This window comes from Panthera uncia, assembly GCF_023721935.1.
Source record: "Panthera uncia isolate 11264 chromosome A1 unlocalized genomic scaffold, Puncia_PCG_1.0 HiC_scaffold_17, whole genome shotgun sequence".
Classification (NCBI taxonomy): Eukaryota; Metazoa; Chordata; class Mammalia; order Carnivora; family Felidae; genus Panthera; species Panthera uncia.
In genome coordinates, this window is record NW_026057577.1 from 4,775,545 (window position 1) to 4,800,965 (window position 25,421).

General features: G+C 51.6%; 1 protein-coding gene across 1 annotated transcript in view; it reads right to left on the reverse strand.

The window, feature by feature from the left end:
- OBSCN (obscurin, cytoskeletal calmodulin and titin-interacting RhoGEF) overlaps positions 1 to 20,335 on the reverse strand; it is a 96,242-nt gene extending 75,907 nt beyond the window's left edge. The window contains exons 1-8 of the mRNA XM_049648814.1: positions 18,335 to 20,335; positions 16,903 to 17,172; positions 15,999 to 16,259; positions 14,938 to 15,246; positions 14,549 to 14,815; positions 13,475 to 13,750; positions 12,773 to 13,048; positions 11,871 to 12,146 (exon numbers count right to left, since the gene is read on the reverse strand). Coding sequence (XP_049504771.1) covers positions 11,871 to 12,146; positions 12,773 to 13,048; positions 13,475 to 13,750; positions 14,549 to 14,815; positions 14,938 to 15,246; positions 15,999 to 16,259; positions 16,903 to 17,172; positions 18,335 to 19,313 — 2,914 coding nt within the window. The 5' untranslated portion in view covers positions 19,314 to 20,335. The remainder of the gene's footprint in view (positions 1 to 11,870; positions 12,147 to 12,772; positions 13,049 to 13,474; positions 13,751 to 14,548; positions 14,816 to 14,937; positions 15,247 to 15,998; positions 16,260 to 16,902; positions 17,173 to 18,334) is intronic.
- Between the last annotated feature and the right edge of the window lie 5,086 nt (positions 20,336 to 25,421).

A 25,421-nucleotide genomic window follows, 5' to 3' on the forward strand; every position in this document is an offset into this window, starting at 1 on the left:
CTATGGGATGAAACCAAAAGGACTGAAATTCATCTCATCAGTCCTGGAAAGAGAGGAGTAAAGGTCAGAAAAATATTTTCAAGAAACAGTAGTTCAAACCTTTTCAAATTTGGTAAAAGACATTAACCAGATTATGAGAGCCCAGTAAATCTCAGACAGAATAAATCCAAAGAAATCCACACCTAGACACACCATTTCAGAGCCACTGAAAATTAAAAGACAAAGACTCTTGAAAGCAGGCAGAGAATACAAACCCATGATTTGTAGGGGAACAGCTTGAGTGACCATGAATTTTTCTCATCGAAAATTAGTGCTGAAAGAAAGAACCATCAGCCCAGAATTCTGTATCTAGCAAAAATATCCTTCAGGAATGAGGATAAAATAAAGACATTCTGTATGAAAGGAAGTTAAGAAAACTCACTGTCAGCCAATCGCCTCTACAAGAATTACTAAGGGAAATGACATTGTAGGAAGATTCAGAGCATCAGGAATTAAGGAAGACCAACACACATGGTAAATATTTGGGTGTTATGGACTATGAACTGTCTTCCCTCCCATGATCCATTTGTTGAAGTCCTAACCCCCAATTTTGGCATTAGGACACTTAAGGAGTTAATTATGGTTAAAAGAGTTCATAAGGGTGAGACCCTAATCCAATAGGACTGGCACCTTTATAAGAGAGAGATACCAGAGATCTCTCTTGCTCTCCATAAACCCACAGAAACCAGGCCAGAAAAGGAGGCCTCACCAGTACATGGCCAAGCTGGCACCTTGATCTTGGGCTTCTAGCTTCCAGAACTATGAGAAAATAAATTTATGTTGTATACACCACACAATCTGTGGTGTGTGTGTGCATGTGTGTGTGTGTGTGTGTGTGTGTGTGTGTGTTTAAGTAGGCTTCAAGCCCAGCACAGAGCCCAATGCAGGACTTGAACTCATGACCCTGATATCAAGAACCAGACCCTTAAGCGACTGAACCACCCAGGCTTTCCCTGTGGCCTTTTGTTATGGAAGCCTGAGTTGACTAATACACTGGTGAAACAAAATAGACTATTCTTCTTCCATTGAAATCTTTGGAATATATTTGATCATTGAAATCAAGAATTACCACATTGTCTGATGAGGTTTTCAATGGTAGACATAGTGCATAAAACAACTAATAACATAATGGTGGGAGAGTAAAAGGACCTACAAATCGATAAAAGTTCTACATCCCAATTGAAGTAGTAAAATAATGATTCTAAGGAGTTGAATATGTTTAACACAATCCCTAGGGTGACCACACAAAAATATACATAGAACCACAACAGACAAATTAAAATGGAATACTAAAAACATGCCAAATGACCCAAAAATGCAGGAAATGTGAAAAAAAGGGAAAAAGACAAAAAATAGAAGCAAATAATAAAATAGTAGACCTAAACATACCAATTATTTCATTAAATGGATATAGTGTAAACACACTGATTATAAGATAGAAATTGTCAGAATTGATTTTTTAAAATGTACCAACTTTATGTTAGCTACAAGAAACCCACTTCAAATATGTGTAGGTAAAAATAAAAGAATTTTTAAAATATACACAGTGCAAGCAGTAATCAAAACAAAACTGGAATATTTATATTAATATCATATTAAAATTAATTTATATTAATATTATTATATTAAAATTAAAATAAAGTAAACCTTTGAGCCAAGAAAATTACCAGAGATATTATAAAGATAAAAGAGTTACATTTACAAAGAATGCATAACAATACTAAATGAGTAAGCCCCTGACAACAGAGCTTCAACACATGCAAAGTAAAAACTGACAGAACTGAAAGTAAAATAGAAAGTCCACATGTATAGCTGAAGTTTTCAACACTATTCACACAACAATTGATTGAACTAGTAGACAGAAGATCATCAGGGGTATAGAAGAATCAAACCATCAACCAGCATGACCTAACTCATATTTGTAAGGCATTCCACCCAACAGCAACAGAATATACCTCCCCTTCAACTATACGTGGAACATTTACCAACATAGGCCATAGTAGTTCAGAAAAGAAATTTCTAAAACATTTTTTAAATTGAAGTAATACAAAGTATGTATGTATGTATGTATGTATGACCAAAATGGAATTAGACTGGAAGTCAACAACAGAAAGATAAGAGGATGCTTCTGAAAAATATAGAAGTCAAAGAAGTCTCAAAGGAAATTAGTAAATATTTTAAAGTGAACAACAATGAAAATCAACATATCAAAATTTTTAGGATAAATTTAAAGCAATGCTTAGTGAAACTTTAACACTATTAAATATTGTTAATAGAAAAGAAAAAATTCAATCATTAATCTATACTTAAGAAATTAGAAGCAAATAAACCAAGACCAAGCAGAAAGAAAAGTAATAAAGATAAGAACAGAAATCAGTTAGATTGAAAAAATAGAGAAATCAATGAAAACCATATCTGGTTCTTTGAAAAGATCAGTAAAATTGATAAATCTCTAACAAGACTAGTAAAGAAAAAAGAGAAAAGACCTAAACTAACAATGTCAGGAATGGAACAGAACATCTCCCAGACCCTGCTGGCATTAAAAGTATAATAAGAAAACATTATGAGCAATTCTATGCACATAAATTAAACAAATTTTATGAGACAAAACAATTCCTCAAAAACCACAAACTACTAAAACTTGCCCAAGAGGAATGTTTTCAAAGTTTAAATCTTCTAAAGAAACAAATTTCTAGGTTAGGAAGACTTCACTGACTTTATCAGGGAAATAACTAAAACAAAAATAAAGAAGGAAGAGAAGGGGCGCCTGGGTGGCTCAGTTGGTTAAGCATCTGACTTCGGCTCAGGTCATGATCTCGCGGTTCGTGGGTTCAAGCCCCGTGTCGGGCTCTGTGCTGACAGTTCAGAGCCTGCTTCGTATTCTGTGTCTCCCTCTCTCTCTGTCCCTCCCCCACTTGCCCTTTCTCTCTCTCTTTCTCTCTCAAAATAAAAAAAATTAAAAATTAAAAAAAAGAAGGAAGAGAAATCACATTGATTCTACACAATCTCTCACAGAAAACAGATGAGAAGAGAACTCTTTCCAACCTATTTTGTGAGGCCAGCATTACTCTGGTGACAAAACCAGACAAAGACAGTATAAGAATACTACAAGCCAGAATTCCTTAAGAAAATAAATATAAGAATACTCAACCAAACAGCATCACATTGAATCAGAAACAGGTAAAAAGAATAACAAACCACAATCAAGTAGCCTTAATCCCAGGATTACAATGCTGGTTAAATATTTTAAAATCACTCAAAGAGATGTCAGCAAAAATGGCAAAATAACTTTTTAAAAATTGCATAAACCTTGTAAAATTGTTGCAGTCAACTTTTTTAGTGTTCTGGAAATTAACGGAAGGCTTGCAGCAATCTAGGAGGCATGTACTCAAGGAAAACAGCTGAATCTCAGTAAGAACATCAAGATTTGTGGTGTTTTAACGTACTCAATCCTCATACTCTCCTCCCTAACTGTGAGGTAGCCTGGAAAACCAACAGTCCACAATCACAGGGAACACTGGCACTTGGAACCCACATGAGGGAGTAGAATGAGACAAGAGCTCTTTCACAGCCCATTCCCAGGGAATTATCATTATTTGACCTATTGGTGGTTCACTGGCAAACTCCACTCACAAGCCTGTCTGTCTGTCTGTCTGTCTATCTGTCTGTCTTCATTCCTTCTTTCCTTATTATTCAAACCTAAACAGAAGGCCATCCCATGCAAACAGCCTTTTCCCCATTGGCATTTGTTAAAAACAATCACATGCACTACTGATCATGGCTGCTCGAAGTGGGGTCACAGGCAGGCAGAGAAGAGGCTAACTAATCAGCTTACAAGGAAAAGCTGAAGAATGAGATGTCTATAGAGGGCTTTGGAAAGCTCTGGCACATCCCTGGGCATCTAGAAGTCCACATATATATGTATACTCAGGAAACACTTGAATAGGCCCTAAAGTCACACATCAGGCTAACCTTGAGGCTGTAAAGCATAAAGTAAGGACACGTGTAAATTCAGAAACTGCCTTGCTGAGTGGCATATGCATGTAACAACACAATGGCCCTTGGCAAGAACTGGGAGACCTCTTGGTTACTAGCATCTAAGGAAATCACTACAAAACCATTAGCTGACCAATAAACTAACCAATCAGAGACTTCAGTGGTTCACACAGCACAAAAATGCATACTTCACAGAAGTCATTCAGAAAAGTCACTGGACACACAAACAACAGCAACAATAACAAAAAGCAACAACAACAACCTGGGGGAGGGGTTGGAGAATCTGAACTCAAGTTCCCACGTTAAATTATTTAACATTCCACTTATCAACAAAGAATGACATGGCATGCAAAGAAGCATGGCCTGTTACAGGAAAGGAAGCAGTCAACAGGAACTGTCCCTGAGAACACCCAGATACTATCTCACCAGTCAAAGTCAATATGTCATCCAGTTAAAATATGTTCAGAGAACCGAAGGAAATCATTTCTCATAGAATAAAGTAATGTTTGAGGAAAATGTCTCACCAAGTAGAGAATATCAATAACAAGATAGATCTCTAAAACTAAATAGAAATTCTATATTTGAAAAGTATAACTGAAATGGAAAGTCACTAGAGGGGTTCAGCATCTGCTTTGAGCACACAGAAGGAAGAATTAGCACATTTGAACATAGGTCTCTTGAAATTATCCAGTCTGAGGAGCAGAAAGAAATAAGAATGAAGAAAAATGAACAGAGCCTTAGATGCCCATTGGGCAATATATGCACATGGGGGATATTTATAGGGAGAGGGCAAGAGGAAGAGGCACCAAGAATGTTTAAGAAAAAAATGATCAAAAATCTCTAAAATTAACATCCAAGAAGTTCAACAAACTCCAAGCAAGACAAACTAATGGAGAGCCACACAGAGAGAGATTATATCAAAATTGTCAAAAGCCAAAAACAAAAAGAATCTTGAAAGCAGAAAGAGAAAAGCCAGTTGTCACAAGTACTCCTACTAAGAGTGACAGCGTATTTCCCTTCAGAAACCATAGAGGTCAGAAGGTAATGGGTGATGTGTTTAAACTTCTCAGTGAAAAAAAAAAAAAAAACTATCAACCAAGAACTTAATATCTGACAAAACTATCCCTAAGAGTGAAGGAGAAATTAATACATTCCCAGTCAAACAAACACAGGATTTTGTTACATTATAACTACCCTCAAGAAATGGTAAATAGGCATTTCAGGTTTAGATGAAAAAACACTGACAGTAACTTAAAATCATATGTAAAAATAAAGGACAAGAGTAAGTATATTTACCAGTAAAGGACACTGGTAAATATAAAAGCCAGTATTTTTAGTTTTTAACTATTCTTTTTTCCCAGATGACTTAAAATGCAAATGCATGAGCAATAATTATAAAACCATAAAGTTAACTGACTAAATTTGGTATATGAAGACATAATTTATGATGATAACAACATAAAGCTGTCCTTTGTGTATGCACACAGAGCTGTAAAGAAGCAATTTCTTATTTAAACTAAGATGGTATAATTTTAAACTTGATTATTATAAAGTTAAGATGTTAACTGTCAAAACCACTAAGAGTAGACAGTAGACACTAAGAAAAAACTAGACAGGTAGGTAGGTAGGTACGAAGGTATATAGACAGACAAAAGAGTAAATATTGTACATAAACATATATATTATATATAAAGTCATGTTAAATTAAATATAATAAATATATATACTTAGTTCTGAGTACAGAAAAAGAAGTGAGAAGGAAATGAAAATAGAAAAAAATAAGTTAAATGTAAAAAACAGTAATAGAGAAAATGAGGAACAAAAAAGATATGACATATTAAAAGAGAAAAATACAGGGTGCTTGGTGGCTCAGTCGGTTGAGCGTCCAGCTTTGGCTCAGGTCATGATCTCATGGCACATGAGTTAAAGCCCTGCATCAAGCTCTGTGCTGACAGCTCAGAGCCTGGAGTCTGCTTCAAATTCTGTGTCCCCCTCTCTCTCTGCCCCTCCCCTGTTCACACTCTGTCTCTCCCTCTCTCTCAAAAATAAAGAAACATTTTTTAAAAATTTTAAAGAGAGAAAAATAGTAGAAGTCCTTCTTTGTAAATATTAATTTAACTGTTAATAGTAATTCTCCAACTAAAAGGTGGAGATTGGCAAAACAGATTAAAAAAAATATATGCTGTCTACAAGAGACTCACTTTAGATCCAAAGACACAAATAGGGTTTTTTGAAACAAATAATTTTAAAGTGAAGATATGCTCCTTACAAAGAGCAACCAGACAAGATGGTTTTTATGTTGTCAGGTTGAACAGACTTTAAGGCAAACCATTACAAAACACTATATATTGATTGAATAATGTATTGATTAAGGACATCATAAGTTGATAAAAGGGTCAACTCATCAAGAAGATCTGATAACTATGAACATAAGCACAACTCACAGGAGAGACCAAACTACACGAAGTGAAAACCAACTGATTAAAGAGAGAAACAGACAGTCATACAATAATAGTTGGATAATTCAATGCCCCACTTTCAGTAATGGACATACAGCCTGACAGGAGCTCACTAAATAAACAACAGTGCACACCAGCAGACCCAGCTGAGTCTACAGAACTCTTCAGCCAACCACAACAGGAAACACACTTCACTAAAGCACAGAGCATGGGAGAGGCCAGGAAACAAGTGTCAATAAATGTAAAAAGATTGAAATAATACAAACAGTCTTTTCCAACCACAGTGGAGCGAAGCTAGAAATCAATAATAGAAGGAAAACTGGAAAATTCACAAGCCTGTCAAAATGAAACAATGCACTCTTAAAAAATTATAAGGAAAATTAGAAAACATTTTGAGATAGATGGAAATGAAAACACAACACCTCAGGACTACTAAGGTGCACTGAAAGTAGCGCTGATAGTTGTATATTATAGGTCTATGTCAAAACAGACGAGCACAAATCAATAACTTAACTTTGCACTTTAAGAAACTATGGAGCACCTGAGTGGATCAGTTGGTTGAGTGTCTGACTCTTGATTTCGGCTTCAGTCATGATCCCAGGAACATGGGATTGAGCCCCACGTCCAGCTCCACACTGAGTGTGGAACCTGCTTAAGATTCTCTTTCTTTCCCTCTGCCCATCCCCCCTCACATGCACACACATTCTCTCTCTAAAAAACCATAAAACTATAAACAAAACTATAAACTATAAAACTATAAAGCTTAAAACTATAAAACTATAACAAACCTATAAAGAGTAAGCAAAACCCCAAGTTAGAAGAAGGAGGGAAATAAAGACTGGAGTGGAGACAAATGAAATAGAGAATAAAAAAGCAATAGAAAGAACAAAGGACATTTTTAAAAATCCACAAAATTGACAAACCTTTAGCTAGACTGACCCAGAAAGTTTGAAGTCTCAAATTATTAAAACAGAAATAAATGTGGGGACATCAGTACAGATCTTAGAGAAATTAAAAGCATGGTAAGAGAATACCATGAACAATTGTATGCCAACAAATTGGACAACCCAGACAAAATGGACAAACTCACAGAAATACACAAATTATCAAAACTGACCCCAGAAGAAATAGAAAATCTGAACAGACCTACAAAAAGTAAAGAGGTTCAATTAATAATCAACAACAAAATGAAAGGCATCTAGACTGTAAATAAAGAAGTAAAACTATCTGTACATGCAGGTGACACCTTTTTGTATCTAAAAAAATATCCTTAGGGGCGCCTGGGTAGCGCAGTCAGTTGAGCGTCTGACTCCGGTTCAGGTCATGATCTCATGGTCCATGAGTTCGAGCCCTGTGTCGGGCTCTGTGCTGACAGCTCAGAGCCTGGAGTCTGCTTCATATTCTGTGTCTCCTTCTCTCTCTTCCCCTTCCCTGCTCATGCTCTGTCTCTCTCTGTCTCTCAAAAATGAATAAACATTAAAAAATGTTTTTAAATATCCTTAGGAATCCATGAAAGAATTAATAGGTGAGTAAACCAGTTCAGCAAGGTTGTAGGACTCAAGGCCAATATTCAAAAGTTAGTTCTGTTTCTGTGTATTAGCAACAAACCATCTGAAAGTGAAATTAAGAAAACAATTCCATTTAAAGAGGCATCAAGAAAAATGAATGCATGGCAACAAACTCCACAAGTCTTTTACACTGAAGACTGTAAAATTTTGGAAAAAAAATTAAAAAGCTTGATAAATAGACAGGTAGCCTGTATTTATGGATCAGAAGATTAATGTTGTTAAAACAGCAATACTCAAATTGATCTACACATTCAGTACTATAATAATCAAAATACCAGCTGCCATTTTTGCAAAATTTGAAAGCTGATCTTAAAATTCAAGTGGAAATGCAGGGACCTCAAATACTCAAAAAAATCTTAAAAAAGAAAAATGAACAAAGTTTGAGGACTCACACTTGCCAAATTCAAAACCCACCACAAAGCTACAGTGATCTAAACTGTGGTACTGACATAGAACAGACAGTTCTATGTATCAATAGAACAGAATTGAGAATCCAGAAGTAAATCCCAACATTGACGGTCAGATGATTTTTTTAGTGTTTATTTTTGTGAGAAAGAGGGAAAGAGAGAGCACGCATGCACACGTAGTGGAGGAAAGGCAGAGAGAGGGAGACAGAGGATCTAAAGTGGGCTCCACACTGTCAGCACAGAGCCTGATGCGGGGCTCAAACGCATGAGCTGTGAGATCATGACCTGAGCCTAAGTCCAATGCTCAACCAACTGAGCCACCCAGATGCCCCAATATCAACTTATATTTGACAAATGTACCAAGAAAACTCACTGGGGGAAACGTCTGCTCAACATACAGTGCTGGAATAACTGAATCCCCACATGCAGAGAATGAACCTGGATCCCCATATCACACCATATAGAAAAACTAACTCAAAGTGAATCAAAGACCTAAATGTAAGAGCAAAAACTAGACAACTCTTAGAAGAAAACAGGTGTCAACTGGTGTGACCTTGGATCAGGCATTGGTTTCTTAGGACACCAAACATACAAGCAACAAAAGAGGGTGCATTGTATTTCATCACAATTAAAAAACTTTTGTGCATCAAAGGACACTCTCAGCAAAGTGAATGGCAGAAAATATTTGAAAATCTTTTATCTGATAAGGATCTAGTATCCAGAATATGTAAGGAACTCTTACAATGCAACAATAAAAAGATAACAGAATTTAAAAATAAGGCAGAAGACCTGAATAGACATTTCTCCAAAGAAGACATGCACATGACCAACATGTACATGAAAAGATGCTCAACATCATGCATCATCTGGAAAATTCAAAACAAGACCACAATGAGATACCTCCTCATGCCCACTAGTGTGGCTAGAAGCAAAAAACAAATAGATAAAAATAATGAGCACTGGCAAGGATGTGGAGAAAGACCTTTGCACACTGTTGGTGGGAATGTAAAAGGGGGCAGCCACTGTGGAGAATGGTCCTCCAGGGAGTTAAGCATAAAATTACTTATGACCAAGCAACCCCAAGAGAACTGAAAATATATGTTCACCCATGTAAGAATGTTCTAGCAGCACTGTTGGTAACAGCCAAACACTAGGATCAACCATGATATGCGTTAGCTGATAAAAAGACGAAATGTGGGACGCAATCCACATGGTGGAAATGTTACTGGCCATAAGAGAATTAAGCACTGATGGTACAGCATGGATGGACCTTGGAAACATGGTGCTCGATGGAAAGAGCCGGACTTAAGAGTCTACATGCTGTATGACTCCATTTAAATAAAGTGTCCACAACAGGCAAACCCACAGAGGCAGAAAGTGGATTCATGAGTCCATGGGGGAGGGTAAACACAGGGTGATGGTGGGTTTAGCATGTCACAGCGTTATGACAATGTTCTAGAACTAGGTGGTGGTGCAGTCGATCACACAGCCTTGTGAATGTACTAAAACCACAGAACTGTATGCTGTACAAGGGTAGACTTTATGGCATTTTACTCAATTACCTGGCACCAGTTCCTGTTCAGCCTCCTATCCCAAGCCTCAACACACCACCAGCTGCCTTCCAGAACTTTTCGGGCACCCTGACGTACACTCACTCCCTGAGCACCACCCGCCTGATACACTTGGGCTCATCCTCCAGGACCTGATGCCAGGACCCTCCTGCCTGGACCTCAGCCCCAGCCCCACCAAGCAAGCTGTTGTCCCCTCTCTTCCCTACCTCACCCCCAGAACCTTGGTTCAGAGGCCAGATTTCACAGTGTCTGGACGGGAGGCCTGTGCTTCTCACAGAGCACCAGGGATGGTCTTATGGACAGAGTCTCTCAGCAAGTCTTAGAAGCTCTGTTACTACTTCGCAGAAAACGAAACTGAGTCACAGGTGGCAGGATCAAATGACCACAAATGGGGGGCCTAGGACAGCAGGCTTTGTTCTTTCCCAGGTCTGGAGGCCAGGAGACAGGTGAAGGTGCCATAGGGCCGCGCTCCCTTGGAAGGTTCCAGGAGGGTCCCTCTTGCCTCTCCCAGCTGCCAGGGCCCCAGGCATTCTGGGCTCATGGCTGTGCCCAGATCCCCAATCTCTGCCTCTGTCTCCATGTGGCCATCTCAAATCCCCCTCCCTCATCTCATAAGGACCCACCCTGATCCAGGATGCTCTCACCTCAAGATCCACCTCAACCTTGATCACCTCTGCAAAGACCCCATGTCCACATTAGGCCACGTTCTGAGGTCTGGGGGCACAGGTGAGTTTCAGGGACACACAACACTGACAAGTTGCCCCAGTCACCCAACAGAGGTTAGATCTGACCCTATCTACACTCTGATCCCTGCACTGCTTGCCTTGAACAGGGTGTCCAATCTCAGCGTGCAGCCACCCCGTGGGACAGGGCAGTCCCAGCACACACACAGGCCAGCCATGTAACCACTGGCCCACCTCCTCCACTCTCGACGTCCCACTGCTGAGGCAGTAGGGCCAGGGGCACATTTTTCCAGGCTATCTGCAGGGGGGTGTGGCCATCAGAGTGTTTGAAACCACTGAGTTTGTGATAATTTATTGCACAGCAGACAAAAAAGGAATAAAAAAACACCCTTGCATGTTTTCCCACCTTGAATGTGATGGCCAGAGCTGTGGAAGCCATCTTGTGACCATGAAGCAACAAGCATTAGAAAGATCCTTATCTTGTGTTCAGGAAGGCAGAGAATTAGAGACAGACAGAAACTGTGTCCCCGGGATGTCCCTGTGATAGACTGTTAGAAGTGGTCCCTGATAAGCCAAGCCTCCCTGCGTCCACATCCCTCAACGGTGGGGTCTACTTCTCCCCCACCTTGAAACCAGACTGGCCTTATGCCTGTCTTTCCACCATACAAGATGACGGAGGTCACACTCTGAGCACAGACATTAACGAGCCCTGTAGCTCTGCTATGCCCTGAGGGGAAGGAGCCGGCTCTCCACAGGAAGAAATGGGCCCTGGGGTGAGGCATCATGAGGAAAGAAAGGGATCCCAGACAGAGGAGTGAGCCTCGCCAGCATCACAAGGAGAGAGAGGCTTGCTGTCCCAGATAGATGCATCCACTGAAACCACCCCTACTAGGACCTCAGATGCATGGATGAAGCCAGGCTGGATCTTCCTGTCCCAGCAGAAATGAACAGTCTCACTGAGCCCTGCCCGAGTTCCTAACCACAGAACCAACCATCTCCAAAGTTTGGGGGTACTTCTTACATGGCACCAGATAACTGACTGATACAGGCCCTGACCAAGCTGCAGATCACTGCCCCAGCCCCCACCTATATACTTCCTCCAGGCCTGTTCCTGGGATACGGTCATACATCTGCCTCATCAACTGACCTGTCATGTCCAGGCAGAAGGAGACCTTCTCTCCCCTGGCCTCGCAGCTGTACTCCCCGGCGTCCACCTTCCCCGCCTGCTGCACCACCAGCCTCCTGCTGCAGCCCGTGGCCTCCATGCGCACTTTGGAGCTGGCACTCAGCTTCTTCCCGCCCTTGTACCACGTCACCTCCGTCTTGTCCTGGGCCACCTCGCAGCTCAGCATGGCGCTGGTCCCCACCTTGGCCTGCACCTCACTGCGTGCCGGCTGCCCCTTGGCAAACACGGCTGAGGGCTCTAAGGACAGGGAGGGACAGGTGGTCAGAGGTCTTAGTTAGGTGAGGTTCCCCAAGACCTGGAGCCAAGGCACAGACATGCTGTAGACTCCAGGCCACCTTGGGAATCCTTCATGTCAGGTGCTGCCAGTGGGACCCTCCTCAGGCACAGGGTGGGGCTTGTGCCCTGACCCCTCTGAGCATGATGGGTACCCCGGCTGGTGCCTGGGGACAGATGGAGGGAGGCATGGGGGGCAGTGGCCAAGACCCTACTAAGGCAAAGCCAGATCCTGAGAATCCACCAAGATGCACCAATAGGTTCTAGAAAGAGCCAGAGCCTCGTCCATCAAGATCCCAATTTAACCTGCCGAGGTGGCTTCCGGCACCTTTTGGGTCTTGCCAGCCTCACTTTTTCATCCTCGAAAAGAGAAAAAGGGCTGCAAATTTCTTATCTTTTATTCTTCATACCCACACTCCTCTCTCATCTAAACGTTAGTTCTGTGGGCACCTTCTTTCCCCAATTCCGGAAGCAACTGCACCCCCACAAGCATTCTTGGAAAAAAGGAAGGGCCGGGCAGCTTGGCCTCACAAGTGCTTGATGCAGCCGGACCTGCTTCCTACCACCAAGTCCTGGAGGCTGCAGCTCACCACTGACACGCAGCTGGAAGTCCACGGAGTCCTCGCCCACACGGCATGAGTAGGTGCCCTCATCCTGCTTGGTGACCGAGGCTGCCACCAGCCGGTGCCACGTTCCCACGTCCTCCTGCAGGAAGCGCTGGCTGGAGCGGCTGAGCTCCGTGCCATCCTTGTACCAGCGCACACAAACCTGGGCCTCAGAAGTCTCACATTCAAAGTGGGCTGGGCCCCCGGCCACGGCATCCACCAAGCCACCAGCTGTGTCCTTGTGCAGAAAGGGAGTGAGCCCTGCAAGGGCACATGGGCAGGTCAGGGAGCTGGCAGAGCCCTGGCCACACGTCCACCCACTCAGACAGCAGATGGAGATGCCCAGAGCTCCAGGGCCTCACTGACCAGGGTCCCATTCAGAGGCAGGACTGGCCTGGGATGCTGACCTCCAACCACTCACGCACCACCTGCTCTTAGGAAGACCCTCCCCACTCTCTCACAGGCTGTCCACCTCTCACACCATAGTGTCACTGGAGCCAGTTCCCCAGACTCCCGCTCCCCAAGATCAGCTAAGTCCCCCACCCTCCCACAAGGACAGAGGACAGGGGCTCCCACTGCCCAGACCCCCTAGAGCCTGCCCAGAGCTGGGAACATAACGTGTGGCCGTGACCATGGTGATGGTGGGCAGGCGAGGACGTGGACACACACACACACAGAGGACATCACCTTGCACCAACAGCTGGTAGGCGATGCGGCCCCCACGGCTGACACACTCGTACAGGCCAGCATCGTCTCGCACCACATCCCGCACCAGCAGTGCCCACTGTCCGGCACTCGCCTGGACCTCGTATTTGGGGCCCAGGGGCAGCACGTGGCCGTCCTTCAGCCATGTCACCGCCGCAGCCTGGTCTGAGAGCTCTGCCAAGAGCTGCGCCTCCTCATGCAGCCGGGCCAGCACTTCCCTCACAGCTGCCACTGGACGCTTGGCGGCCAGCCCTGGGGCTGTGTGGGGCCACACAGGTGGACACAGGGGACATAGATAGAAGGGTGGACGGGGGGGGGGGCAAAGGGGGAGGGGGCAGAAGGGGAGGGAGCAGAGGGAGAGGGGGCAGAGGGAGAGGGGTGGACAGATGGGGAGGGGACATTGGGGATGGACAAAGGGAGGGGACATTGGGGAGGGGACAGAGGAGGTGGACAGAGGGAGAGGGGGCAGAGGGGAGGGGGCAGAGGGAGGGGGTGGACAGAGGAGGCAGACAGAGGGGACGGACGGGGACAGGGAGGGGGAGGGGACAGTGGAGAGTGGACAGAGGAGATGGACATGGAGGGGGAGGGGACAGAGGAGGTGGACAGAGGAGATGGACAGGGATGGGGAGGGGGCAGAGGAGAGTGGACAGAGGAAGCGGACAGAGAGGATGTATGGGCAAGAGAATGAGACAGTAAAGAGTGGACACAGTGGGGGGTGGGGTATGGGAGAACAGACAGAAAAAAAGAGGAAGAGACAAGATTGCAGAGAGAGAGAGGGGAGCAGACAGATGCAGAAGTGAGGTCCTGCAGATCCTCCTCCACTCACACTGAGGCTGAGGCCGCCCCCAGCCCTGGGCAAGCTGCCTCACACCCCCCTCCTCTGTCCTGCCCACCGCATCCAGGAGACCACCCAGAGCCCACCTGGCCCTAGGGAAGATGCCTGGGGGGGTCACAGCCACACGCCCCTCCCCTGCCTGCCACATCCAGGAGACCACTTGGGAGCCCACCCTGCCCCTAGGGAAGAGGCCTGGGGGGTCACAGCTGGGGTCCCCCTACCTCGGACCTCCATACGGATGCTGTTCTCAATTCCGTTGGCCACGAACTTGAGCTCAGCGCCATGCAGGCTGGCGGACACGGAGCGGATGGTGAGGGCATGCTGCGTGCCGTCGTGACGGATCACATACACACTGCTGGCCTTTAGGGCCTGGCCATCCAGGAACCACTCTCCAGCAGAGGCCAGAGTGAGGTCCACCGAGAAGGTCACCTCGCCACCCTCCACCGCCTCCACCGCCTTCAGAGGAGTCTTCACAGCCAGCTGGGGGGCTGCAGAGTGAGGGCCTTAGGAAGGGGCCGGCCTCTGCCCTCCTCTGCTCCCCCTCCAGAGCCCAAGTTCCCCCTCCCCCAGGAAGCCCTCAGGGCAGGCTCCAGGAGCCTTCCTCACTTACCCAGGTGGACAGTCCCTGGAAACTCCAGGTAGGGGCTCTGGCCAAAGCTGTTCACAGCTGATACCCGGAACTGGAAGTCCCCCTCCTCAGCCACGCTGGCCACAGTCAGCTCACGTTCAGCCACCAACTCCGCCTCGTGGCACCGGCTCCAGGTATAGGCACCAAGCCGCTTCTTTTCCACCAGATAACCGTTGATGGGGACAGGGCGGTCCCCATGGGGTGGTGGGGACCAGGCAAGGGTGACGGAGCACTCTGTCCTTCCCTTTACCACAGGGGCCTCAGGGGCATGCAGGGGCGGCCTCCTAGGGGCTGGAGAGAGCACAGTCAATATCACTGACTGGCAGTTCCCTCCCAAGGCCCTGGGTCCAAGCTCAGCCCTTCAAGGTGTCACAGAACCCCACCCTGCTGGGGGAGCTACTTTCATGATCTGGGAATGGTCAAGGCACAAGGGGACACTGGGCCCAGGGAGGGCGTGGGCCCGCCACCCCTGTCCCAGCCCTGTGGCCATTTCTTTGGTTGCAGTGGGAAGAGTGCTCCGGCTTCAGGCCACTCAAACTGTGCACGTGGCCTGGGGACCAGGCTTATCCGTTTCTGCAGGTCTTAGGCTAACCAGTGACCAAAGCAGGTGCAGTGACCACTCTGAGGGTGCTCAGACCTGTGTGCAGGGACACATTCCTACCCCAACCAAGGGCTGACCAATGAGTGTGGGTGGGGGAAGTGACCTAACACCCAATCTACAAATGGGATACCAAAGGTCACAGAAAGAGGACATGCCTACACCTGACATCCCACACCCACCCCATGCCACCCACAACAATCCCTACCTTCTAATTTGGTTCATAGAGTGGGGAGGCCAACAGGACTGCTACCTCACAGTCACCTGGGGTGATCACAGTGAAGAAGGGCGCAAACTAACCAGGGGCCTCAGGAAACTGAAGCTATGACCCATTGGTTCAGTCCCCCAAAGCCCTCCGTGCAGCGGGCTGGAGAGCACAGCAGGGCCCCATGGACGAAGGAGGCAAAGGGCACTGTCCATCCAAGGGCACTCCCCAGGCCCTTACCAGACACGAAGAACTGGGTGGACGTCCGGCAGTCACCAGCAGTGAAGGTCACCTCGCCCATGTCCTCCAGGCTGCACTGGGAGATGGTCAGCGTGTGGCACATGCCTTCTGTGGTGATGGCCACGCGGCCCCCGGCCACCATCTCCTCCTGGTTCCTCAGCCAGTGGACAGGGCCCTCGGGCCTGGCCAGCTCCACACAAAACATGGCCGTGTCACCCACGCGGACCGCGGTCTTCCTCGGGAGCTTCCGAATGAGGTTTCCTGTGGTGGTCAGGGTGAGGGGCTGGTCAGACAGGACCCCTGCCCCAGCCTCCCTCCAGCACACCTTCCAGGCCCCTGTCCATCCCCGCAAGACACCCTCCCCGCAAGACACCCTCCCCCCACCCCCCACATGGCCCCACGCCCCTGCATGATGCCCCCAGTGCCCCCGCAAGACACCAGCCCCCCCCAGGACCCCTGTCCCCATCCCTCAGGACCTCTGCCCTGCCCCTTCCCATCCCTGCCCACTCCTTGCAAGGCCCCACCCTCCACATGACCCCTCCACCTGCATGGCCCCACGAGCCGCAGGACCCTTGCCCTCCCCCCCCGCGACCCCCGACCCTCTCTAGGACCCCTCCCCTCCCCCTCCCGCCCCCCCCCCCCCCCCCCACAGGACCCCTGTCGGCATCCTGCAGGACCCCCGCCCAGCCCCTTCCGATCTCTGCCCACCTCCTGCAAGGCCTCACCACCCGCATGGCGCTGCCACCCGCAGGACCCCTACCCCCCAACCCCTGCTGCCACCCACAGGACCCCTGCCCTCCCCCGACACGACCCCTGACCCCCCATAGGACCCCTGCCCTCACCCCCACATGACCCCTGCCCCCCCCCGTAGGACCCTACCCCTTCCCCGCCCGACCCCTCCCACCTTGCACCGCGAGCTCTGCCACGGTGCGGCTGCCCTCCGTGGTCTCGCAGATGTAGACGGCGTCGTCGTCGGCCGAGACGTTGCGCACCGTGAGCCTGCGCTCAGTGCCCGCCTCCTCGATGCCGTACTTGGCGCTGGCCCACAGACGCGTGTCCTCCTTGTACCACGCAGCCTCCGTGGACGGCAGCTGCACCTCGCACTGGAACGTGGCCGACTCCTTCTCCCGCACCTCCAGGTCCTGAAGTCGCCTCTTGAAGGGCACGGCGGGCTCTGAGGGGAGGAGGCGCGTGAGAGGTGCTGGGGCGGCGGGATGCTTGCAGCGGCGAGGCAGGGAAGAGAGCTCCGAGGAGACAGAGGAGGGGGGAGGGGGCAGAGCGTGGGGATGGGGCAGCGGTGAGCTGCGGGGGAGGGCAGGAAGGGGGGCAGGTTAAGGGGCTCGGAGTGGGAAGCTGGAGCGTGGGGGCGGGGGACCAGGGCAGGGTTGAGGGGGCTACGGGGCAGGGGGGAGTGGAGAGGCAGGCAAGCAGCAGGGAAGCTTGTAGGGAGGTAGGGGGATGGAGGCGGGACAGGGACTGGCGAGGGCACAGAACCTGAAGAGCCCCTTTCCCTTAAACAGAAGGAGATGTCCTGAAGACAAAAAGGAGAACCGAGGCCCCAGCCAGCAGCCCAGCGCAAAGCTCGGGGGACTCACGCCCACGCAGCAGCCAGGCGGCAGGGCCGGCGCCAGATCACTGCAGTCCCTGAGCACCGGCTGTGGGCCAGGCCCCGCTGCCCTGCGCATTTCCCCCTGTGCAGCCCCCCTCCCCAAGGAACCGGGCTGTTTCCTCCGCGTGGGCCATGGCCTGGGGCGCGCACTGAAGGTCGGAGCGCCCTGAGATCCTACAGCGGGTCAGAAGTAGAGGTCAGTCTCTGCTCTTAGGAGCCTCGCCAACTCGCCCGCAGGACCTGATCACGTCCCCTGCCAGGGCTTCCCTCCAGAACCCGGAGGGAGCCCCAGACCCCTCCAGGGATCCTCAACGGGAACCTGTGAACTGGCTCAACCCGGATCGGCCCCAGCCCCGGCCCCAGCCCGAGCCCCAGCCCTTGCCTTTCTCTCGGACTCTGCCTGGGAGACCCCTTTGGCAACCTGTCACTGGGGTGGAGGGCCTGGCTCACCCCGACAGTGTCTCAGGAGGAGGGGGTGCTTAGGACAAAGCGCTTTGTTCACTCATGTGACTCTCACAAAGACAATGGGACAGGCCGAGGGTCATCCGTGTCGCCCTCATTTCCTGGGCCCGAAGAGGCGAGAGCCGCCAACAGCTCTGCCTCAGGATTCCACCACGGATTCCATTCCAGGTGGGGGCGGGACTGGGGAGGCGCCTGCTCCTGCGCTCTGCGGGCAGCGACCTGGGCGGGGACCGTGCACTCCCCGCCCCTCGGGCGAGGCGCTCACCTCGTACGACGACCAGCACGGAGCTGTAGGTTTGGCCCACCAGGTTGGACGCCGTGCAGGTGTAGAGGCCCCGGTCCGACTGCTTGCAGAAGAGGATCTTGAGCACGAAGTTCTCCTGAGCGTCCTCGTACACCAGGTGTCGCCGGCCCTCCACCACCAGCTGGCCATCCTTCTTCCACACCGTCTCTGGCTTAGGCTCGCCCGTCACGTAGCAACTGAGGCGCGCGTGCTTGCCTTCAGTCACCGTACAGGTGCGCGTGCCAGAGCCAGGTGGCGAGGCAGGGATGCCCTCGGCGCGCATCGCCTCCCGACGCCGCTGCAGGTGCGCCAGAAGCCCGGCAGTGGAGGCTCCCGGCGGGGCGGCGTCTGGGTCCGCGTCTACCGTGAGCGCGGCGTCGGCACTGGCGACGCCCAGCGGGTTCTCGGCGCGCACCGTGTATGTGCCCCCGTCGCGCGGCCGCGCGGACTGGATGCGCAGCGCGCTGGCCTCGCCGCTGGCCTCCACGCGCACCCGGGGGGCGTCGGGCGCGCCCAGGCGCCGGCCGTCCTTGGCCCAGCTCACGGCCATGGGCGGCGAGCCGCGCACGCGGCAGCGGAAGGTGGCCTCGGCGCCCTCGCGCACGCGGATGGACGTGGGCCGCAGCAGGAAGTGGGGCGCCTGCTCGGCGTAAGTGGCCTCGGCGTCCACCTGCAGGCCCACGGCCGCGAAGGCCTCGCCGATGGCATTGCGCGCGCGGCACACGTACTGCCCGCTGTCGCCCAGGGCCAGGTCCAGGATGGTGAGGCGGTACAGGTCGCCGTCCTGGGCCAGCCGGAAGCGAGAGCCCGCCTCCACCGGCTGCTGGTCCTTCTCCCAGCTCACCTGCGGCGTAGGGTTGCCCACGATCTGGCAGCTCAGCGTGGCGTCCTTCCCCACCGACACCACGAAGGCCTTAGGCCGGGTCAGGAATCGGGGCGCCCCGCTGAATGAGTGATCCATGGTGGGGGGGCGGGGGCGGCGGGACGGACCTGAGAGCAGGTTGGGGGAAGGTCATAGTGGGGATGAGCCGCAGGTGCTGTCCGAGTCCTCCGCGGCTTCCCAATCAGTGTCCCTGAAGAACCCAGTCTAACCCAGGGTGGACACCTCCCGGCCTTATCTCCACCCCCGACCTCCACGCGCAGGTAGAACTACCAGAAGGCACAGTGGTGCAGAAAATCAGATTTACCCCTTTCTGGGCACCTGGAGTCTAGTGCACCCCTCGACGGGCTTTTCTAACGGGTGAGCATATCTCCTTCCTGTCCCCCCAGCTCTAGCCCTACGCCCCAACTCAGGTCCAGTTGAGAACCTGTCCCAAAACAGCACACCAGCAGCCAGGCTGGCCCTCCTCTCTGTGCACCAGGGTCCTCCCTACCCTGGGGGCCATGCTGTAACTCTCCACACAGACCTGCCTGTTCCCCCCTGCCCACTCCAGCTGCTTCCTGGTGACCAGTTCCCGTCCCCCACACACCTCTGCTTCCTGGAGTCTGAAACTCCAGTCTGCTTACATCTCTGCCACTCAACTCTCCACACCTGGACGGGGCCTGGCCCCTGGCGGGAGTGCACCCAAGGTGACCCATCTCCCAGCAGGCTCTCCTCTGAGCCCTTGGCCCTTCGTGTCCCCTTTTGTCCCCCCACTTCCTCCTCCGGGTGACTCATCTTCCAAAGCTGTTGGGCCACACATCCTGCCGGGTGCAGCTCAGCCCTCCTCGCCCCGGGAAGTGCCCACAACAGAGGCCTGTCCCACCTGTAGCTGCCTGCACCTGTCCTGCGATGCCTCCTCCCCTCCCCTGCCAAAAAACCCTGATGAGCAGGAAAGGATTAGAGACCCTGTTGCCAGGTGACTTCCTCCTAACTGGCTGAGCTGCCCACACCCCCTCACTGTGAACAGCCACAGGAGGATCTGGAGGGCACACAGTCAGCAGTGAGCCCAGGGAGGACAGGCAGAGAGTCCCCTGGGAAGGGCCTGGCCAGGTTGACTGTCAGGAGCCCTGTCACTCTACAGACTTTGTGGCTCCACTGGCCAGGCACCCTGTGGGGATGGGGTGGGCACCACCCGAAAGCCTCAGGGGACAGGCCTCTGCCTAAGCCTCCCCTCCCCCTCAGGCCCCAGCTGGCCTTCAGAACAGGTGGGTATGGTGAGCCTGGGCCTTACCCCGCCCCCCCCCCCCCGGCTTCTTTATGTAAGAACAGCAGCCCACTGGGCTCAGGGCTGGCCTCAAGCACCTTTACTCCTTCCCCAATCCACAGCTGGGCTTCTAGCATGGGCTGCCCACTGGGGGACAAGCGGGGTGATGTCCTGTGATTCAGGGCCTAATCCCCCTTAATCCCCCTCTAGGAGGTGAGACCGCTCTAGCCTGCTGACTCACTGTGTGGTCAGCACCTCTGGCCCCTGCCCCCCATGGCCTGGCCATGTTCTGGAGCTGGGAGGACCTGGGCGGGTGGCCACCCGAGCCCCGCCCCTGAGGACGCCCTCTTCGGCCTTGATGTCCCTCTGGGGAAGGCTTACTCAGATCTCCCCTGAGATCTAAGCTCCCAGGGCCCCCCTCCTGAATCACAGTCGGTGGGTCCCCCAAAGCAGGACACTGAATCCTCCCCCCAACACACCAGGTGCAGCTATGGGAGATAGGTCCTCTGAGCTCATGAGTGGGCATGGGCAGGGGCCACCCCACAGCTAGTGGCCTCTGGGGGGCAGGGACAGTGACAGGAACAGGAGAGGGAGCTCCCATCACCACACGTGCTTAGGGGGAGCCAGCCCAGGACCTTGGCAGGTGCACTGGCTGACCCCTGGCCTGGCAGGGGTGGGCAGAGACCTCCAAGATCCTCTGAGGCCCCCAGGGACAGTGCTGATGCCTGTCTCCTCATTTAACAGCCTGTATTTCCCACCTCAATGCAGCAGACACCATGAAGCCAGGGTTGGGGGCTCCCACAGATACAGCTGCCTCCGAGTCTACCCTGCCAGGCAGGCATCCCCACTGGTCAGTAGAACCCTAGCTCCAGAAATGCTTGCCCGAGGACTCCAGAGCCACCCACCGTCCTTCAGGCCAAGTCGGGAACACCCTCTGGGGGCCCCCAGAACTCCCACTGGGCACATACATGCAGCAGTGTGCTCAGAGACAGGAGACTCAGAAGGGGACACAGCCCCAGCCTCCCAGGAAAAGCCCCTTCCTTCCTCAGATGCCCACCTGGGAAGGCAGCTCCTTGTAGACCCCACTCAGACTCCTGACACCTTGGAGGACCTAGCTTGGCACTGGCAGGAGCCTCCCTCCACATGGAGACCATGACTCCCCCACCCCCACCTGGGGTCATTTCTCTAGAGCCCAGGAGTCCCTGGGGCTGACCTGAGCCCTGCCCACACCCTCCATCCTGGCTCTTCTAGAACTTGGCCAATCTCAGGTCCTCTTCCAGGGGCCCCTGGGCCATTTCTCAGATGCACCAAGGGTGGGAAGTGACTTGCAGCCTGACTGCAGAGTCTGGTCCCTTCCTGGGAATCCCTGCTGCCCCCGCCCCCACCCTTCCAGAAAAGACTTCCAAGGGCAGCTCCTGGAGTCTGTGCCTCCCCCTAGACCCCTGGGCTGGCGGCTTCCCGAACTCCTGGGGAAATTCTTTCCTGGAGTCAGGTGTCAGTGCCCCTTTGGCTGTCCCCTCTGCTGAGCCAACAGGCCTAAAATAGCCCCAGCTGTCAGCGGACATCCATCTCAGCAGAGCTGGGGGCAGGGCCGGCCAGACCTCCAGGCCTGCCTCACAGCAGGGAGCCCCCAGCGAAGGAGGAGGTGGATGCACCCCATGGCCCCCTGACCTCACACCCCAGCTGCTCCTTCCCCAAATGAGGGCTCAGGTCACTGCAGGGACTGGATTCCAGGGCTCCAACCCTCAGAGGAGTGGCACAGCCTGGCTAGACCAGCCCCCTCCCAGGGCCAACTGTACCCCACAGCCCTGACCTTCAACAGAGCAGTCCTGGAGGAGAGGGGCTAGGCCCAGGATGGCCCCCACCCCTGTCTATCCTGCCTCCTCACCTGTCTCTACGGGAGGCTGGGAGCAGCACCCAGGCGGGGGGCTCAGACGGCAGGGCAGGGGCTGCTGGGCCTCACCTCCCTCCACGGGCCCAGGACCGACACGGCTCCCACCCAGCAGCCCACTCTCTGGCCGGTCCTCAGACTGGACAGGGACGAAAGGACAGGCAGACGCTGTCAGCTGGAGAAGCCTGGGCCCGCCCCCACCACCAGCCAGCCCAACCCAGCCCAACTCCAAAATAGCCCGGGTGTCACTGCCCCGGATTTGGTTTCACCCCCAGCCCCACGGAAGCAAAGGGCACAGACTCTGCATGGCCAGGTGTTTGGTGGGGGACAGCAGGGATGTGGGTAGGGCAGGGACCCCATCTTGTGGGGAACCCTGTTCAGACTAATATCCCGGAGTGCAGGGAAGGAGGGAGCCTAGGGGACCCAGAACCACCCAGAGGAGAGAGGGGGACCTGAGACCCCCCAGAGGATATCCAAGATCACCTTGAAGGGACCTGGGACCCCTCCCCCAGAAAGGGATCCAGAACCAGTCAGAGGGGACCCAGAGCCAGCCAGAGGGGATCCAAGACTGCCCAGAGGGGACTAGAACCAGCCAGAGGGGAGGGAGGGACCAGAAACCACACAGAGGGCACCCAGGACTGCCCAGAGGGGACAGGGGTCCCAGGACCATGCCAAGTGCACTGGCCGTCTGAAGGTCCTGCAGACTCTGGGTATAGGTGGGCAGCCAGAAGCTACACACAGGCCTAGGGCAGGTGCTTCTGGCAGCACCTGGCCTAGCTGTTGTGTCCATGGCGCCTTTAAATGGGAACCCCTGAGAACCCAGCTAGGGGCCTTTGCTGGCCATGGACAAGCGAGGGCCCCAGGCCCCAGGGTGGGCCGGCAGGACAATGTGTGTGCTGCAAATGACCCAGGAAGACTGTTCCCAACTCCATGGCTATCGCCCTGATGCAGAGACAAGTAGGGACAAAAGGCCAGCCCTGCCTGGGTGAAAGGTGGCCTTCGTCTGGTGGGGCTTAACCAGGACCCAGAGGGGCCACCTGCTGGGAAGTGGTTGATCCCCGCCTCCAGCAGCCCAGGTCTGAGAAACCCCCTTCAGGAACCCCAGATGAGGGTAGGGACCAGGGGAAGACACGCAGGCATGCCCCTTGCACCTGCTTGATCTGAGGACTTTTCCTGCAGGTGTGTCCACCAGTCGACCCTCACCACGGCCAGCTGTAAGGGCCAGGGGTCCAGAGCACCCAGGGAGGTGGGAAGGAGGGTAGGGAGGAAGCAGACCCACCATAGCCAGCAAGATGGGAGTTCTATGCACACTCAGCTTCACCCCTGCCCTCAGCCAGCACCCCTGTGTCTGCTGGGGAAACCGAGGATCTGAGCACAGACCAGATGCACCCAGAGTGCCCAAAATCTGAGCTCAGTCACCATGATAAAACCACAGAATAGAAGGCTTCAACAGACATTCATTTCTCAGGGTTTGGGAAGCTACATTCTGAGAAGAAGGTGCCTGAAGATCCTGGACACCGAGGTGGTACAGACACAGATAGCTATTCACGCTGTAGCCAACAGAGGGCAAGCCCTCCAGGGTCCTTCTTCCTCTTCTGTGAATACTGATGCCACACGGGGACCGGGAATGATCTCAACTTTGATGATCCCCTGACACCAGCATATTAGCGGTTACCCCCCCGACTTCTGACTTCCTGTAGTCCTGTGATCCTCCTCTTCCAGTCCTCCTCCCTGACCTGTGACCCTCCATAGAGGGGTCTGGAGACCCTCCTCCATCCTCCTCCCTGACCTGTGACCCTCCATAGTTTACCCTCCTCCTCTGTCCTCCTCATGACCTGTGATCCTCCATAGCTCACCCCCATGCTCATCCTCCTCTCTGACCTGTAACCCCCCATAGCTCACACTCATAAGTCTCTCTGAGTCCCTTGTCCCTATGCCCTGTCAAAGACAGGCAAGTTTGGCTCTAGGAAGTGGCACCTGCAGGTCAGGATCCCCCCGGCCATGCACCCCTGGCACCAGCCCATCTGCTGCCTGTGGACAGACCCCAGGCCACCAGCTGCAGCCCCTGCCCATATATCACCAGGCTCTTGTGGGACATTTGGCCTCCTGGGTGCTCCCTGCATCTACACTCTGCTCATGTGGTGTGCCAGACCATCCACATGCTGGCTGCATGCCATGGGACTGTCCCGTCCTCCTCATGGCTCTGACAGGAGCAATGGGCCTGGCTGAGCTGTGAGTGGTCCGTCTGAGGGGAGAGGCCCATCTGGGAGGCACCAAGGGGAGGGGGCCATGCTTGCACTGCTGTGTGGCCCCGGGCACACCCCTGCAGGGCCCGTCTCCTTCTGGAGCTGCCCGCTGGGCTGTGTGGCCCTGGGCACACCCTTGCGGGGACTTTTCCTTCTTTTTTTTTTTTTAATTTTTTTTATCTTGTTTTATTTTGTATTTTTTTAAAATTTACATCCAAATTAGTTTAGCATATAGTGCAACAATGATTTCAGGAGTAGATTCCATACTGCCCCTTACCCATTTAGCCCATCCCCCTCCCACAACCCCTCCAGTAACCCTCTGTTTGTTCTCCATATTTATGAGTCTCTTCTGTTTTGTCCCCCTCCCTGTTTTTTTTTATTTAACTTTATTTTTTATTTTTTAAAATTTACATCTAAATTAGTTAGTATATAGTGAAGCAATGATTTCAGTAGATTCCTTAATGCCCCTTACCCATTTAGCCCATCCCCCTTCCCACAACCCCTCCAGCAACCCTCAGTTTGTTCTCCATATTTATGAGTCTCTTTTGTTTTGTCCCCCTCCCTGTTTTTATATTATTTTTGTTTCCCTTCCCTTATGTTCATCTGTTTTGTCTCTTAAAATCCTCATATGAGTGAAGTCATATGATTTTTGCCTTTCTCTGACTAATTTCACTTAGCATAATACCCTCCAGTTCCATCCACGTAGTTGCAAATGGCAAGATTTCATTGCCATTTTTTCATTGCCAAGTAATACTCCATTATATATATATATATATATATATATATATATATATATATATATATAT